The sequence below is a fragment of the Poecilia reticulata genome, linkage group LG11 (genome assembly GCF_000633615.1).
Source record: "Poecilia reticulata strain Guanapo linkage group LG11, Guppy_female_1.0+MT, whole genome shotgun sequence".
NCBI classification, from domain to species: Eukaryota; Metazoa; Chordata; class Actinopteri; order Cyprinodontiformes; family Poeciliidae; genus Poecilia; species Poecilia reticulata.
This window is the reverse complement of record NC_024341.1, coordinates 22,399,736-22,418,870: the sequence shown is the minus strand read 5'-3', so window position 1 is coordinate 22,418,870 and position 19,135 is coordinate 22,399,736. Positions and strand designations below refer to the sequence as shown.

The 19,135-nt window shown below is 37.2% G+C and overlaps 2 protein-coding genes across 5 annotated transcripts in view; one reads left to right on the top strand and one right to left on the bottom strand.

The window, feature by feature from the left end:
• The window catches only part of LOC103472803 (MTSS I-BAR domain containing 1), a 55,775-nt gene extending 50,347 nt beyond the window's left edge, over nt 1-5,428 (top strand). For all 4 annotated transcript variants that reach the window (XM_008422646.2, XM_008422644.2, XM_008422645.2 and 1 more), the window contains one exon: nt 61-5,428. In XM_008422646.2, coding sequence (XP_008420868.1) covers nt 61-704 — 644 coding nt within the window. In that variant the 3' untranslated portion in view covers nt 705-5,428. The remainder of the gene's footprint in view (nt 1-60) is intronic.
• A 554-nt stretch (nt 5,429-5,982) lies between these two features.
• tmem65 (transmembrane protein 65) overlaps nt 5,983-19,135 on the bottom strand; it is a 30,254-nt gene continuing 17,101 nt past the window's right edge. Inside the window, exons 3-7 of the mRNA XM_008422647.2 lie at nt 17,153-17,220; nt 16,958-17,012; nt 12,712-12,754; nt 11,982-12,087; nt 5,983-10,599 (exon numbers count right to left, since the gene is read on the bottom strand). Of these exons, the coding sequence (XP_008420869.1) occupies nt 10,486-10,599; nt 11,982-12,087; nt 12,712-12,754; nt 16,958-17,012; nt 17,153-17,220 (386 nt within the window). The 3' untranslated portion in view covers nt 5,983-10,485. The remainder of the gene's footprint in view (nt 10,600-11,981; nt 12,088-12,711; nt 12,755-16,957; nt 17,013-17,152; nt 17,221-19,135) is intronic.

Sequence of the window (19,135 nt, the reverse complement as noted above, 5' to 3'; positions counted from 1 at the left end):
TCTTCAGCTAAGCATTTATCCTGGTTAAACTTACCTTGACAGTTTCTTTGCTCTCCACAGTGTCAGACTGTGACTACTACTCTGTCGGTGCTGATCATGAGGGCGAGCATCAGTCAGACTTCGATAAGTCCTCAACCATCCCGAGGAACAGTGACATCAGTCAGTCCTACCGCCGCATGTTTCAGTCCAAGCGCCCAGCTTCCACTGCCGGTCTGCCTTCTAATCACTCAGCCATCATTACCCCTGGAGTGGCTACGATTCGACGGACTCCATCATCCAAACCCAACTTACGTCGACCCTCTGGGGGCCTGAACTTGGGTCCAATCCCTATCAAGCCCCCTATGATCCCAGTGAAAACTCCTACTGTGCCTGAACATCCTGGTTTCCCAAGCAGAGCAGAAGATGGTAATACACCACGGACCCCGTTAAGCCCCCCAACCACCCCTTTGTCACCTAGTAGCAATGGACCGCTGTCACCAAAGTCCGTCGCCTGGGGAACCCAGCAGCCGGACGAAGGATCGGATCCTCCTACCCCACCGCCTCAGCCGGGCAGTCGGCTGACAGAATGGGAACGCCGGCCTCTCCCTGAACTCCTGGAGGAGACGGAGTACTGCGAGATGGAGGACTTTCTGGTGACTATCCGGCGAGGCGTTAAACTCAAGAAGACAATGTCCAATGACCGATCGGCTCCCATTATTCACTGAAACCACCAGGGTCAACTGGACTACACATTCTGTCACTTTCACAATATTGTCTTGAAAGGACAGAAAATGGCTGTAGTGAGCAAGAGTTACAACCTGAAATTGTGCCAAAATAGTTGGAAGTTGCCCTGAGACTGATCGAGGATCAGTTTGAGTGTAAGGAAATAATCGAAACAAGAAACTTTGACCACTGGCACCTTGGACGAGTCTGCTTTGCTGTACATGGTTTCACAAAGAGGATGATCAGTTAAAAAACAAAGGAATGTTGGTCTTATTCCATTTTACAAACAAGCATACACATTGAGAACTCCAATACTGGTTCTAAATTAGGCAAAGTTTGGTCAGAATCAAGCAGGAGGTGTAGAAGGACCATTTTAGGAGTCTTAGTTGCATTTGACCAGTGAAATATCCTGTAGGGGATTACTACAATGGTCACTCATCTGAGAATTTTGCCTCAGGGCAACTTCAAGATGTAAAAGAAGGGAAATTATTTACTTGTGGATTTTGAGAGTTGGATAAAGTCTTTCTGGTAGAGGAAAAGGCTTAAATGAAACGGAAAGAGAAGAAGATGAAATGGAAAGATTCGGAGCAACTGAGCAATTTCAAAAGATTGACAGATTCTGTGTATGTAAATATTCAAATTCTTTTGTTCTCTGCTCATTTCACATCCTCATAGTCACCCTTTTTCAACTTAATGTGCCAAAACACCCCAAAATAATTTCCATGTACCTGAAGTGATCCCAGTTTTGTGTAACCGGTTTTCTGTTTCGTTTATGTAGGGTAGCACGTAAAGTGTAATCCTTCCCTACAAATGGTTTAATGCTACAGTTAAACAGTAGACTGCCCTGCATGATGTTACAGTTTAAGTCATTTTTAGATTTTAAAGTTAAATAAATCCCAGCATTGATTGCAGTTCAGTAGGCTAAATCTGCTTTACTGTGCAAACCAATCCATGCCTGTAAACTTAAAATTAAGAAAAAAATCTTTAGGTATTGTTAAATATTTATTTTTTTCATAATCTAGGTTTGAATTTTGTTTTAAAGATTTGTTTTCTGTAAAGCACTTTGAATAATTCAGACAAATTAAAAAACTGCAAACTGTAAACCTATATGTGCCAACGTTACTGTATGTGTTAGCATACATAGCACTACTAGAGGCTGTTACTGCCTTTCTCTGGTAATTGGAGTAAATCGTATTGGTCTGTTGTGGTGAAGCCTTTGTGCTGATTTTAGCTGGCACTGGTGTAAGCAGTAGTGGAAAATATTTTAGTAAAAAACATTATTTAGTCCGACTTTAAAGTTGAGTAGCGTGCTACAGTAAACAGAGTATTAATGCAAATCATAGGAATATGTGAGGATTTGAAATAGAGATTTTCTGGGGACAATCATCAAAAATTTAAATTGCATTAAATGTTATTTTAGTTCAGTTTTAAACTTGGTAAAAAATGTGCTGGAAGCCTTTCAAAGAAAGCTATGGTAGATTGGAAAATCAAACAATTTTTTTTTTTTAATTTGCAATCATTTAGTGGATGGAAAAAACTTGCATTAAGAAATTGTAATTTACAAAATTACCACTGTCCTAATTATCGGAAACACTAAAAATTCTTTTGAAAATGGATATTATGGAGGTTTTTTTTTTTTCAATTCATAAGTTTTTTTATGTTGATCAATGTTTTTAGGGAATTTTAATTATTAATCCAAGACTTCCTGGTTCTGTTGGGTATAAACAGGACATAACAGAGGCCCATTCCCCCAGCCAGAGGAAATGCCATTTAGGTAAGGCAGATGTATGTTGACATACAGTCAGAAAGTCTCATAAAAATAGATACTTGCCTAACTTTGCCCATACCTACAGTCAGAGCAATAAAGAAAATGTTGAAAATAACTAGAACTGTGACAAATCTAACTTGCCAACATACACGGTGAGGAGGGTAAGAAAGAAAAGTTAGAGAAATGTATGAAAAACGTGTCACGTTTGGTCCTTCAGTGCCTGGTGTCGACTGAGTGACACAGCACAAGTCTGTGTGTTGCAGTATGCTATAGTTCTCCATTGTCTGGTCTCACTTTAGCCAGTTAATGTCTGGTTTGGACCTGCCAAGTTGTGGGTCTCCATTGGTGGTGTGTTACTCATTATGTGGGCATGAACATGGACAGGAACATGAGTGGACCATGAGAACCAGAGCCTTGGACTACTCTCTGATAAAAGTGTAATCCACACATATACCCTTGGGCGGCCAGTTTCACTAAAATTTCTTGATGTATTTGTTGATTGCGGGTTGTTCGGTCCACTTGACTCTTCATGCTTTCTTCCACCAGAATTGATAAAAAAAGAGGTTTGGACCTCAATGTTTGACCATAGAATTGTGGTTTCCCATGTTAATTGAAAATGGTGGTTGAGATATTCTTCCACAAGTTTACAAAGTCCGGCCTTCAATTGTCCATTGACATAAATCAATCAAGTTGCTTGAATGTCAGGCTACCAAGTGCAGTCTGCTATAAATCAAATGGCATGTACACATTATCTGGCTTTTACCACCCCTTAGGTGGTTCCAGAAGACAGGAAAGAACCGTGCAGGATCTGCAAATGGAGATGAGTTTGGCTGAGTAGGATTGGGAAAGAACCAGTTGAAGAAGAGGCATATTTTCTGGCCCAGTGTATTCAGGAGACCGTTTCCAGTGTCACCAGGCAGGTGCTTAATGTGGCGTCATACTAGTGAGATGACAAATGTGACACATTTGTATGCCTCATGCTTGTCCTAGTCAATGGACTGTGTTATCAAAAGTTCCTCTGCCCTAACTGTACTGTACCATTGAATGGTGCAGTACGGGTCAGTTGCATGGGTCACTGTTACAAAAGACTGACAAAATAGCATCTCCATACCATCCAATATCGGTGACTTCCTTGCACGGTTTTACCAGAGGTGCCATGCATTGGGGGGACTGCAGTGGATTTATTGGGTTTCTAATTCCCTCAACTCTTAAATTTCCACCATTGAGACACAACGGTTAAATTGTCTTGTCTTAAAATCTCATTTTGAAAGTAAAGATTCAGTCTCACCCAATTTTTACTTCCAACTGTAAGTTTATCTGCTAGATGCTTAATAATCAAAAAGGTTTATATGTTGGCATTAGTGAGTAAACAACACAAAAACCTCCCTGTGCTACCAGAAACTGCTATAATGTGGCGTCTTCACACATTTAAATTATTTATTCTTTTAAATATATATACTGTATATGCATTTACATTTCTAAATTACCAGCTGTACTTTTACAGTATATGAAACCTATGAAGATAGTTGATATGCATGATAATTCATGCCTTTTGGTTCATAATTTTCCACTAGAACTCCTCCCCTTAGTTAGCATCACTCTAAAGGACCCCATTTACTCTTCCACCCTGTAATGTTCCACATGAATCATAAATGTGTCATATTTCTTGTGACTGCTGTGTGTGAGAACTCAAGCCTGTCCCGTTTCCCACTCCAGGTTTACAAAAACAGTTGTGTAGCTGATGCGATACCAAGCGTATGAAGCTGAATGTTTGAGCCTGTGACCAACCAACAGTGGGTGATTTTCCTACTGGGGATTAGACGAGCATCAGGAGTTACATCCAGTTGTAGCGTTAAAATATTCTGCTTGATTATCTGCACCGTTCCTCAGCGTGTTCAGTCAGAAATGTTATTTAAAGTTTAACTCCAGTTGGATCTACAACCATTTTTGTCCTGTGCTCGGCGTGTTTACATGCCATTTCTGTCAGCGTCTCCTTAAAACCCTTTAACGTTTGGCCTTTGACACAAGCTGCCAAATTTTTTTACAGTGTATGCTGAATAATCCTTTGAATTTAGGTTTTGTATGCTTTTCTTACTTCAGGTGCTCCTGTGAAGCTTTGCAATCACTCCATTGGTAAATTGTTCCAGCTATTTATTTTCTACCGATTAGATTTTTTGAGAGACTGTAAAGTTATCGTTTCCCCAGTAAAACTTTTATTTGATTTGATTTATTATAGGCTTATTGTGGGCTACCTGCTGTACATTCTGGCATTTATACATTTGTATAAATGTTCTAATTGTACAAAAATAGAACATTTCAGTTGATCTGACTAAAACCTTTGAACAGTAAGACGAGCATGATGTCTTGGGAACATTGATTTTGGCGTTTGGAGGTGGGTTATGTCTGGGGAGATAGATGTTAAGAAAATATTTGATAAAAGTGTTGGAATTCTTGTTTGATATTTTGTTTTGTTCTTTTTGGTTTACTTTTTATTTTTCTACTATAATTTTAAGATTCAAGCACTCAGTGATAGCAGTAAAAATTGACATCAAGAACAGATTCCTAACAAAAAAGATGTTACCATTAAATCAGGAAAGTACCTAAACATTCTGTTAAGACTTGCTAACACAAGTTTAAAAAATTTCATTGGATATAAATACTAAGCTCCTAGCTTAGTATTTATATCTAAGCTAGGAGCTTAGGTGGGTGTCAAACCCACCTCCAAACAAGTTAAACTAAAATTACTTCAAATTTGTCCACAATCATATCCTTACTAATGCCAATAATGTTGTATGAGTCATGCTTGGTTTTTTTCCTCCCTTTGGCAAGTTTTTGAATTTTTGATTTTCTTATTTCTGTTATTTCATTCAGTTGTCACACGAATGTAAATTTTTCTACCCTTAACTCAGTTGAATAAATTCCCCACAGGCTTTTAACACAATAAAGAGTAAAGCTGGATGTGTTGCGATGTGTGTTTCTTCTTTCAATTGAGCTAATTCAGACAGATTTAAGAGGACTTTAATTTAGAAAACCAAAACATTTGTTTCACTATTTTAATGCAGGAGGTTAGTCATGTGCTCCTATATTTGGATAAAAATATATATATATTTGATAGTCTTTTCTGTCATTTTGTATTGCAGCTAGTGAATAACCCAAAATATAATTATTTATACAACAGTATTAGTTGGAGAAGGTGTCTTAAGAATCCTACTTTACCTGTTCATTTCTAAATGCATGGACAAATTGTTTTATGCAGAGTATCTTGAATCAACCTGTTACAAAACCTATAGAATATAAATCAGATCTGACAAGTTAAAATTTATGTATTTATTTTGCCAAATAAATAGAAAAATTAAATTTCTAATGAGTAAAAGTAGCTCATAATTTATATTTACTTTGACCAACACTTTTACCTGTGAATGGAAGTTTTCTCAGCAGCTGTGTCTGCCTTGCTCCAGGGCACTTCCAGCATAAATCAAGAAGAGATTTAGGTACAGCGACACCTGCAGGCCAACGAGTAAACATTCTCATATTTATTATATTACTTTGTTGCATACAATTCTGCAAAAACACTGTGTAGACAGTACAGGTTCTATAGTACAAACATGTTTAAGTGCATGGCAGCTGCTGTTCCAGACTCACCACAAGATGGCAGCACAACATTGCATTCCTTTGACAAGAGTATTCATAATTCAAACATTTTTTTATTTAAATCAAGCAAATATTGTATTTATATTAATTCTTAAAAAAACAAGCATAATGTAAACTTGATGCAAAAGGAAACAAATCAGGTTGCTCATGCTGAAACGGCACACCACTTATTTTAGTCCCTAACAATTTAATACACAACCTGAACAAACAATAAATTGTTCATAATCCTTCACAACAAATCTTCCTCTGAACAAGGCAGGCAGGAAACAAAGTAATCTCCCTCCTCGTTTTAACTCCTGCAGCTGCTTTCATGCTCAGTAAAGTTCAGATCAGAGTTTCTTTTAGCTCTCAAGTCTTTACTTTAGTCACACAATTTGTGCTCATCACTCTAATACATAATATGTTCAATAAAGTAGATACAATTACAAATAACATATTTGAGTTTTAGTAAGATTCTGCTTTTGTTGGATTTGGTAAAATATACATTAAATGTTAGCTGAGCCTAACAGAACAGAACCGATAAAGATTGAGGAATGTGTGATCCAGTGGATCCATTTAAGATGCCTCTCAGCTCCTCACATATCAGTCAAGCAGATTTTTAAATGTCTCTGTGAACTAGATATGCTCTGAATCCTAAAGTTCATATCATTGATTTTCTAATTACAACACAAAGTTTTAATCAATTCAGATTCTCTCCAGGTCAGAACAGAATCAATCATTGTAAATCTGTAACAATAACGTAAGCTGGAGCTATTGTTCTTTGTTGCATGCCTGCATCACCAGAATAAAGACAGAAAAAACATCTGCATAAACTAAAGAGGAGTTCACACAAACTATTCCACAATCAACTACATTAGTTCATTTTTTTTCCACTTAAGATTCCTACATGTGACTTTTCTTTCAGGTGCATTTCAAAAAATTAGAACATCAAAAAGGTTTATGAGCTATTAAAGCTATGATTAGTTTGGCTCTCACCTGACGAAACCTCCGAATTTGTTTCTCAGACAAATTAAATTAATTCTGTTTAAAAAAAAAAAGTTTTTAAAACAGAAATGTTACATTCTTCACACAATCACAGGGAAGATGCAGTTGACAGACGACACCTGTCCAACAGAATCTTCAATGTTTTTCACCAGGAGGATAGGTCACAAGAGGTCATTGCTAAAGAAGCCATTCAAAATATCCCAATGTGAAATTTGATGGAAGGAAAAACAGACACCAAATCTATCAACAAAAATCACATCAAAAGCTACCTTTAAAGAAACCTTGGCTTCCTTAACACCTCAGTAGTGCCTCAACCAACAAGTTATATTATTGCAGTAATTTATGCAAAACGGTCTATGACCAAGTATTAAGATGATATACAATTCAGGTATGCTTTTCAACAAGCTGGGATTACTGCACTAAAAATCCTTACTTATATTTAATCATATTGTCCTTATGTATTGCTGGAACTTAATTAACTTTGGGGTTTCATTAACTGTAAGATAAAAATCATAGAAAATAACAAGAACCGATGGAATTACTGAAATAAATCGACTCTTCAATGATATTCTAATTAACTGAAATACACTTGCATATGTAGTTTGAAATCCAGGCACTATTTCTAACATATTAAACATATAAAATGCCTGAACACAAAAAACAAAGAGAATGAAAAAGATTTTTGCAGTTTTGACTATTAGCACCTTGAAGTTCTGCTGATGTGTTGTTGTACAAGACATCAAGAAAACAGACAGAAACAAAAGGGGGGATGCAGAAATGTCTGCGCCGTCTCTTTGAGGTTTTTTTTCCTTGCATAAATGTTTTTGGAAATAAAAATCTCAGCCATGTGGAGCTTCCTCTGTGATCACTTCCAAAGAACTAAAATACACAGATGGTGGGACTCAAGTTGAGCGCATGTAGGAGAGAAAAGAGCCGAACACAAAAGAAAACAAGCTGATACAGAACAACCTTAAAAACAAGAAGAAAAAAATCAGTTTCTAATTAGTGTGTCCTACCACTCAATGTTTCCTGATATAAAGCCATAGAAAATATCCAAGGATGCTTTCTTATCAAACTGAGAAGGAAAACATACCTGATATAAATAAGAACACGCAGCTACATCAGTTCTTCATGCAGAAACGACAACATTACTCCTCGAGGTAGCAGACAACATTATATCTGCTTCATCTTTTTTATTTTGTCAAAGGTTCAAGTTGCACAAGACTTTTCATATTCATCTGCAGTGACTATTAGTTTGCCACTGACGTAATGATTATGATCTTTACAAATAAATAGTGTTTGAGATGACGTTTTCCAAAAGTATAAAGTGTCTATTCATGACAAAAATACATTTTGTAAATGTGCTTTTATATTTAGTTATTTGGAGTGGAAAAAAGGTCATAATAGTTGAGCTGACAAATAAAATGACAAATATGAAAATGGGTTAATCTGCTGCTTTCAGTAGGTACGTACTGACAATGAGAACTGACCGGTTTCAGTCCATGGGACATCTAGCTGTGGATCCTCCCTTTGTGGGGAATAACTGGAAAGAGGAAGACTCAGTTCCAGGTGAGTGCTTCTACTCAGGCGGCTTTCACAGAAGGCTTTTGTGCTTTTTGAGTGACAAACACTTGATTAATAATAATTTTTAAAACAAAGTTAAACTTAAAGAGAAAGGCGTAATCAAGAAAAGCAAAAGAATATTCCCTGCTTGGATTCTTTTATTTCTTAAGATCACCTCACTTCATAACATTAATGTCATACTGGGAACTGGAAAGGAGAAATAAATCGCATGCGCTCTCATTATTGGGGATGCATGTATTCAGCAGACATGTGCTGGTTATTGTTATTATTTTTTAATCGTTTTTATTTTTTATTACATTTTCAAATCTGTCTCTAAATCCTAAAGTCCTGATAAAGAAATGCCAAACGCATAGAAAGAATGACCAGTTTTTCCCCGTTGTATGAAGGAAAAGTAACGTTACAAATCACTGCCCCTCCTCCACTTGTTGCTACTCACTAGTTACCTGACTGAAGAAACCCTGAAATCTGCTTGGAAAAATGTCCAGTCATGAAAACGACAACAAAGGTCTCAACTCAAAACTAAATCAGTCCTACATCTGATGTAGTAAAACCATAGCCAGCAAACTCCAAGTAGCATAACTGGTAAGCAGCTGACTGCAGGCTAGTTAGCTCGAATAATGAATCCGCTAAAATCAGCTTGTTCTTAGAGTCACTCAATAGAAAGTGGAATAACAAAAAGGTAAACCGTTCTGCACAACATTGTAACACTATTTATTATTTCCATATACTTATGCGCCAAAATCAAAATACCTATAAGAATACCAAATATAACCTTAATATAATCATATCTGAAATAGAAATAGTTGCAGCTTTACCGATTTATCTAAACATACTTAAATCATATATATAGTTTGTATTACTGTGCCTATATTTTACTCAATCTCTAACATACACCGCAACTTAAAGTGAAGGCACCAGATGGATTAGTGTTAACAAGCTTCTCATTCATTGACTTTTCTGGTTGCTTTTGTCAAGAATGTCAAGTTCTGCAATACTCTAAAGTTGAGCAACTTTCTGCAAATCAGGGTTATCTAGGAAAAAGGCTAACCACACCAGAAAACCTCTAGAGATGTTCAGCAACTAAACCAGTTTTCAAAAACCAAACTAGAAAATCCATTTAGTTCCACCTTGTTCCTTTTTTTTTTAAAGAAATTGAAAAGGATGTTATGGTTCTCCTTTACAGAAATCAGCTGAATCACGTTCTGTAACGGATCTAATGAACATAAAAACTGCAATCTAGTCTCTTAACAGTCATCATGACATCATTAGCTTTTATCTGATTCATTTTAAAATGGAAACAATCAAATGTATATGGGAATTTTCAGAATTGCTACATAATTCATAGTGATACTTACTATTTTAATAAAGAAGGTACACTGAGATCAAACAACTAGGATTGAATCATTTCCATGATAAACATGTTGCTTTAAAATAAAATGTTTTAAGGCAACAGACTCTGGGGAATGAGGGAACTAAAAATTGCTTTAGTGTTTCTTTGAATGCCAACAATCCATCTTGAAGGAGCTGATGGAAAAATCAATAAGGAGCAGGATCTCATGATGCAGACCGATCTTTCCTGAGCATAAATAAATGTGATACAAACTAAATCAATAAATGGCAAGAATCAAAAAGAATTATTCCATAATACTGCTGTGTTTGTATTCAATAGGAGCCATATTGTGAAAGCCACCTGAGTCTCCTGACAGGGAATCTATTGTTAAACACTCCTTTGTAATGTGGACATGAAGCAGAATCCAGTTAGAGATGTGGTGGATTGTTAGGAGTGTGATGCTGCGTCACTGTGCTTCTGCCCCGTTCTTCTTCTTCTTCTCCTCATCATCGTCATCGCTCAGGAAAAGCAGCGGGAACATTCCCAAAATACAGCCGATGGTGATGCCGATGGCTTTCCCCTGCAGGGAGCAGAGAAGGAGTTCATTTTAGACATAATGACGAAGCCAAAGTCTTTCATATGCTGGGTGAGAGTTGAGAGTTGTTTCACGATTACAATACTACTGTTATAATATAGTTATACAGCAGGGTGACTCCGGTGAAATGTATTATTCATAGCATGGTAGCGGAGGTGCATCAGTTGGTGGTTGCTGGTCTTATTTGGGTGCACTAAATAGGATGCTATGCTGCTTTTTATTTTTTATTTGTTCCCACAAAAATCCAGCCAGCTGATTTTGGTGAGTGTTGGTTGTGTTGTTCTTCTGCCTCTGGAGGCTTTTTAGGTAAAGGTTTCCCATTTCCTTTCTTTCAGCATCTCGTTTTGGCTAATCCTCCAATACGTCTTATATTCCAAGAATATCTTACACCGACAGGTGATTTAACTGCATATCTTTTCTTTTTTTTTTTCTTTTTCAGTGAGCGGTCTAGCACCAGCAGACAGAAAGAGCCATACAGTTTAGGTGGGGACTCTAAATTATTAAGCTGAATTATTTTGACAACAAAAACTTTTACTAAAATTCTTAATGGATTTATAACTGAAAGTAGAAGAGCCAAGAAACACAGGATTAGAGGGACAGATGATCACCTTGTAATAATGTTTTAGCAGCTACATAAGTAAAATAGTTAAAATCTTATTAGTAAAAACTCTGATTGGATTTTGTTTAGAAATGTGAGACTTTTAGTTGCTTCCATTCACTGCCTCAACACTCATTCAATTCATTTGAATATTATTGAAAAGCCCATTTATTTCCAGACTGTTGTCACTAAGCGAAACACTATGTAGATTAATTCCACATGTATGTTTGAAAACCTTCATTTCTATTAAAATAATTTTCTACTTACAGCTAATGTAAAGTATGCTTATTAACTGCTTGCAGAGTATTTTAAAAAGGAAAAAAGGTTTTAATCTGACTGTATTTTCTAATTTATTGAGCGTTGATCTACGTTTAATAGATCAACTGCATGGCTTCCAGATATAAAATACTCAAACTGTTTAGGGCAGAGCCAAATAAGTTTTTATCTTTTATTTAGCATCTATCACAAGCATGCAGGAGGACCAGCCTGCTTTCTTTCACTATTTTTCAAAACTAATTCAATTTGAGTATGGAAATTATTACCATCATAATTTACAGCCCTGAAAAGCCTTCAAGTGTAAAAAATATTGGACATAAACTTATTGTTTTTACATTTTATTCCTTTTAAGAATATCAAAAATGAGCTTTCCAGTTGCTGAGAGGTTTATACAAACTGTGTACATCCGGTTTGACTTAAGAGATTTTCCCAGATCCTCTCTGCTGAGAGATGGCAAAGCAATAAAAATGTGGAAGATTTTGAGTCATCTCACCATGTGAGAGCTGAGCCTGGTCTGCCACATGTCCACCTGCTTGGGTGTCAGATCAGGAACCTGCATCCCCAGTCTGGAAGCCAGAGCCTCCACATAACCTGCCAGACTGCAAACATACATGTTACATGTGTTTTTATGAGGTCAAGCACTTTGAAATGCCTTGTTGCTGAAAGGTGCTGTACAAATAAAATTTGATTGACTGAATGATACATATCAGTTATAACATGTAATAATAATTTCCAACAAAATCACATTTCTGACAGCCAAGAAAAACAAAAACAAAAAACGAACGTGGAATTATTTCTAAGTTATACAAAATATTGAAGGAGGAAATGAACATATTACTTTTTGGTTTACGGCTCCAGTCTAGAGAGTAAGACAACTAAGCCTCTAAATACTAATCCTAATGGAAAAACAAAGTGTTGTGAATAAGATTGTAATTTGAAAGAAATAATTGCTCCAAGGAATTTAAGAACAGGACAAACGCAACTCTAATGAGCAATTATCCATGAATGAAAACCTAGAATCATATTTAGTTTGGAAGAACTACTCGACTTTTTAATCTAAAAAAAAAGCTATTAGCACACCACAAAAGGAAAAACATAACACAGCTCAATAATTTAGAGCTGCTATAAACTTGCACTGCTCCAACCTGCACTAAACTTCATGAAATGCGACATCTATTTCTAAAGTAACAAGAGAGCTTGGAGGATGTTGGAATGCTGCTTACCCAAGACCTGCCAGATCTGAAACCAGATTCCCCAGAGCAGCGGCTGCACAAAGAAAGAGAAACGCTTTGATTGCTGCTGATTTCTAAAGGAGATAAAGAAACAACTCAGGGGAAAAAAATTCATTAAACTTCATGTGGGATTCTGCAGTATTTCTCCACCAATCTAATGAATAATTAATGACACTGTTTAGACCACTTTATCCAAAAAACATCAGAAGTGAGGAACATTTTAGATTTAGTGCAGGAGGGAATCAACTTCTCTAGTAACTCCGATTTTTCCGATGCAAGAATGAGCAGAAGTTTAATAAAGCCAGAAATCCTGATAGTAATCAGTTTTTAATTTATTAAAAACTGTGAGGAAACTAAAGTCTATGAAGGAAATTAGCTTTCTGGTACATAGATTGTGTCTAAGATCTGTTAGTTGTTAAATCAGTGGTTCTTAACCTGGGTTCGATCGAACCCCAGGGGTTCGRTGAGTCGGTCTCAGGGGTTCGGCGGAGCCTCTGCCGAGGAGGTAAAGACACACTTGTGTAAAGTCGTGATGACGCCCCGCTTTGCCATCACTTGCTGCAGAGGATCACGTTACATTGCTTAGCCAATCAGAGGATCACATTACATTGCTTAGCCAATCAGAGGATCACGTTACATTGCTTAGCCAATCAGAGCTGCGGAGGAGCTCTGATTGAAGGAGCTCCACTCTCAGCATGGATTTGAACTTTTGTCTTTAATTACTTCAGCAAAGCTCACAGTTTTTACCAAATACTGTAGCTTTCGGTGTACTTCAAAATCTGCTCCTTAGTCCTCTTTTCGGGGTTGCTACTGCCTCTTGTGGTGTGGGGGTGGTAACACAACTAATATAATTACATTCCTAAAGCAGAATACCGCAAAGTCTTTATTATTTATTATTAATTTTTCATTCTCTTAAGAATGTAGAGCTAATTAAATGATCTAAACAAGACCTTAAAGTGGTTCCAGTTTCTCTCGATGGCCAACCTGTTGAAACTGTGGCAAATTTTAAATGCCTTGGGTCGTTCCTGGACAGTCAGCTCAACTGTGCTGAAAACACTGACTATATTTTGAAGAACTGTTCTCAGAGACTCTACCTTTTAAGAAGACTTGGTGATCTTAAAAGGTAGATCACTAACCTTTTGGGGGAAATTCAAGACATTGAATTTGGGGGGAAAAAATTATATTTTATTTATCACTACAGAAGGGTTCAGTGAATGCGCATATGAAACTGGTGGGTTCGGTACCTCAAAAAAGGTTAAGAACCACTGTGTTAAATTAAGAGAAACTCTGCTTAGTTGATACATTATTTTTCCCCATTATCTAACAGCAGGCTAACAGATTGCAGCCACTCTAAGCCTGAAAACTCCAAAGCAGCTCCTGAGATAAGCTGGAGGAAATAAGTCTCACCTCTCGTGGTGCACCTGAAGCCCTCACCTGGATCAACAGCCACACACACACGGTGAACAGCTGATTAAAATCTTACCGGGGAAATTGGCCTAATCCGGAGTCTTTATCCATGTTCAGAGAACTGCTTTACAGGATAAACTGAATATATCCATAAATGCCTTGGAATATCCCAACAAATAGAAAAAAACTATCTAAATCACGGTAGTAAAATGGAAGCTTAAAGTGATTAAGGGCGAGAAAAGGTGAGTTTTATAGATCAAGTAGCACTTTTGGAAAGTCACTTTCCAAAAGTCTTATGTGTTTCTGAGGTTTAACTGTCAGCTTTCAAACATTTCTCCTCAACGTACAACATCAACAAAACACAGCAGCTATGAATAATTAACACCAGGTTGCATTTTCACAATGGGTGGATGAGAATATGGCTGAGTTTACATTTGCTTATCAAAACTGCCAGGGTGAGAAGTTTGTCCTCAATAAATTTCTGGAGGCATTAAAGTCCACAATGATTCCAAATTAAAGGCAGTGGCATCTCTGCAGGATTTAAATGTCCAGATGGACGACTTCAATGTGAATTCCCTTCAAAGAGAAAACGTCCTGATGGTGATGCGGTGAGACGGCAATCCTGTCTCACCTCGTTTTACCGGCGTTACGGCCACAGTGGAGAAACGGTCACTGACATAAACCTGGAACCGTCTCTTTCCAGATTAAATAAGAAAGCTGATCGCTCGACCGGCTGGGAGATGACAAAACAAATATAAAAGCAGGTTCTGCATGGATGGAGGCAACGTAGACGAGCATTTGATCTGAAGCCCGTCTTCAGGCTCTGATTTGCACTTTGCAGAGGTATTAGGAGCCAAGTAACCATGGAAACGGGGTAATCTAGCAGTGGAGAGAGGGAGAAGACTAGCTCTAGTGCCTTTATGGTTTTCACAGCATAATAAAGACCCAAACTGAGACCCAGAAATGGCACCATGACGACAGTCGGCTGGGTGGCAATAAAATGCAACAAGATCAGGGGAAATAAAAACAGTTCAGGGCAAATTTAGATTACTGGTGACATCACCTGAGCTGTATTGGCAACAAAGATTCTCTGTGCCAGCTGGGATGGAAAAATGGAGGCTGTGGTTGTGGACATGAAATTTACTTCAAAAACTAAATCTTAGATTAAAGCAGTGACTGCAGGGTTTTTCAGTTCTGACTTTTTTTTTTCTTTTGTATCTGATATTAAATCCACCTCACCCAGGAAGCTCAGTATCTGGCGAGACGACTGCCTAGATTGTGTGAGAAAGAGATTAAACTAATTCTGAGGAATAATAAAACCCTGCAGGACAAATAATAGAGTGCTAGAAGGCAACTTTTAACAGTCTGGTTTAAAAGGAGGAGACAAACGGCTCTTCTTTCAAGTTATTGTCGCATTTTCTAGTTTTTTAGAATTAGAATGTATTGTTCGTCACTGCACACATGCACAGTAAGATTAAAGGCAGCTCCAAAATAGTGCAAACAATGTCGGAAATATATACAATATAAACATTAATTTGCTGATATTTACAATATTGAATCAGTTACATTTACACATACTCACATACAACCACCATATAATTAGTGCATGTGAGAGGTCAGGGTGCTAATTGCTTTTGAGGAGAGGCTGTTTTTGAGCTTGTTTTTGTTTTGATGCATCTGTAGCGCCTCCCTGAGGGCAGAAAGTTAAACAGGTTGAATCCAAAATAAGAAAGGCTCTTATTTTGTAAAGTCTACAGACTGATGCTTGCTTCCTCCCCTATCAAGAATGCCCACCTAGCTGACAAACCTATTAGCTTATTAAATATTATTTTCTACAAAAAATAAAAAAGAAATGCATAAGATTTTTTTAGTAGCTCAGAACATTATGATATGGGAAATACAGTGCCAGTAAGTTTGGAGAGAACTGCAGCTTCTATCTGTGAGAGGTGTTTAATCACATTAAAAGGGTACTTTGTACCAAAAACTTCTTCATCAGTTCATTTCCAGCAAGTCTCAGCTTTTTTGTTAATTTAAATTAGTTTTATATAAATCCAAGTGTCATATTTTATTGGAGTAAAGCTCTGTGAACATCAATTACACTACATATGGATCTGGTCAGCATAAAATCATTTCTGTAAGAGATGTGCAATTATTGAAATTTGTATTTCACTTTCAGTTAAAAAATAATCTTATTTGACTTGGTAAGTGTATGAAATGCAAAGTGTTTCCAAATTCAATAAGAAATAAAGTTAAAGTTAACCCCTTAACTGTCACGACACCAGTGTCCCAGTGAGCCCATTATTTTTTAATGTGTGAAGGAGTTTTAAATTATTTTCATGTCAACATTAACCAAAATAAATGGCTTCCTAATTTTGCTTCATGATAGCTTATTTCATTATTCTAAAATAATAAAATGGTACTTATTTCTTAGAATAAATAAACATTTAGCTGCTTCTACTCACCGATATAAAGTATTCAACAACAAAAACAATAATTCACAATTTCTGAATTTACACTGACTTTTTTTTTTACTATTTTGTGATGAGATTTTTTTGAGAACATTTAGGTTTGTTTTAACATTAACCTCCCAAATGTCTTTTCCCAACACGCTTTAAATAGCAAAGCATTAATGAAAAAATATATACATTATCTTGGGCATTAAAAGATGGGAGACTGTTTTGAATTTTGCTAGATAAATGACTTAGAATTATCTACTGTCAATGGTCTCTAATGATCAACTACTTAAAGACACCAGGAGCCAACCAGTAAGATAAGGAGTCAATTTAAGTAATAATGGGACCTTACTGCAGGCTGTTTGATCTGTTCTTACCAGCCATGGTGGAGATCCCCAGAGTGACTCCGATGGAGAGTTCAATCTGCGTTCCCTGAAGAACACAACAGAATGAGGTTGAATTTTCCTCCTGAGTTACTGTTCCTGCCTAAACATAACACTTCCATGAAAGATTAGTTTCTTCCCCTTACAAGCAACTAATGGTGAAAGAATAATTCTTAAAACTTTACTTACTGCTGCAATCATGATGGCGTTATCCAGGAAACCAAACCCAATGAAGGGGACGGCATTGTGGAATAAAACTAAAAACCAACAAGAGGAAGAAAAACAGGAAGAAATGAGGCATCTTTAAGTCTGAATCAGTGGATTATATTGGCTTACTTTAACAGCAGGCCAATATAATCTGCTGTATGGAAATGTGGTTGTGTGACTCATGTAGCAACCAAATACAATCAGGAGGTTCCCTCTAGTTATACTCTGTCCTCTGTTCAAAGGACAGAGTATGTTCTAAAAGTTAACTAAACGGGGTTTGGAACCAAAAAGGAAAAGGGGCCTAAAATTAAATCTTCAGAAATACAACCAATTATATTCAATTAGTTTTGAGGTAGAGGAAAGGAAGTAGATCAACATTAAAACGGTCATTTCTGAAACTTGAACAACTTGAACATACTGTTGTGACCATAACACATCATAAAACGGTGCTGAGGGATGTTGACTGTTGAGGGTCTAAACAGTTTCTAGAATTTTCTGCTTGATCAGAATCCAACATGTTCTGCTGCTGCAACAAGAATGAATTATTCTGGCATCAATTTTACTTAGATAATTTTTATATTTCTGGCAAGACCAATATTGTGCCCACAACACTGCTTCTTTATGTTTCTAATCTTGACTCAGTTCTACTTTCTGTTTTACATTTGTATTATCAATTAAGGTAGTTTGCAGATTTTCAAAGAAATACAAGGAGAAGAAAGCCTTTTACTCCCGCTGTGTGTGTGTTTAATTTCTTGCATGTGCAGGGAATTAATCTCATGTTGAAAGTGATGAAAAATGAGTCCACTCACTTATCCATGGTTACCTATACTTTCACTTTCACATCTTTGCTATGTTTAAAACACCTTGAAAACCTTGCTGAATGTAAAAACGGACTTTAAATAATATTTCTGCCTTCATCTTGTAGTGTACTGAAGCAGGTACCGTACTTTCCGCACCATTAGGCGTACCGGATTATAAGGTGCATAGAATAGACGCTACAGTTTGGGTTGCCTCGCAATTTGTTCCGTTCTCTACAAATGTGGATGTGTAATAATAAAGAAGTGGTCCCTGAGTACTTTATATAGTAGGCTGCCCCAGTCATTGTTTCACTCACGGTGTTGTGATATTGTGCCCAACTGCTTTCTGGGTAACACAGACCAACCGACATGCTGCCGCCGCAGACTGTCTCTCTTCCCCGGCCCCCTCCTCGGTCGGCGAGGAGAGCTTTCCCCGACTGGGCCGGGGCGTGTCCGGACGATGGTCACCCTTCTCTGTTCGCGCACCGCATGTTCATGGAGAACGTGGCGCTAAATGACGACCTGATTGTCAGATCCGTAGGTAGATAGGTCAGTCAAACTTTATTAACAAACCAGCATTCTGACAACTATTCCCGGATGCACCGCACGCTTCTTCTTCTACGGGCAAAATGAAGTCGGCGGCTGCTTACCGTAGTTGCTAGACCTGTTGTGGCTCAGTATCGGTCCACATATAAGGCGCACCGGATTACAAGGCGCACTGTCGGCTTTTGAGGAAATTGAAGGTTTTTAGGTGCGCCTCATAGTGCGGAAAATACGGTAATTAACATTTTTTAACATTCCTGTCCGTCAACTGTCTCATAGTAGTTTGTCTGATTTTGAGGACATTTATTGAACTAAGCTTCTTATTCAAAGATGAAAAACTGCTTTCATTTGCTTTATAAACACAGTAAATTTTTATTAAATACAAACTACTAAGCTTGTAAGAAATCACCCATGCTCAACTGTGGACATCAGGGAAACATTAATGACTAAAAGGCAATATGCAAGTGTTTTTTTTTTCTTTTAAGATGCACAGACCAAGCAGGCTCTGTGTGTAAGTGTGTGTGTGTGTGTGTGTGTGTGTGTGTGTGTGTGTGTGTGTGTGTGTGTGGGCTGCTTGCACACCAGTTGCATGGAGTTTTTATCAGCATTATAAAACCTTGGTGGT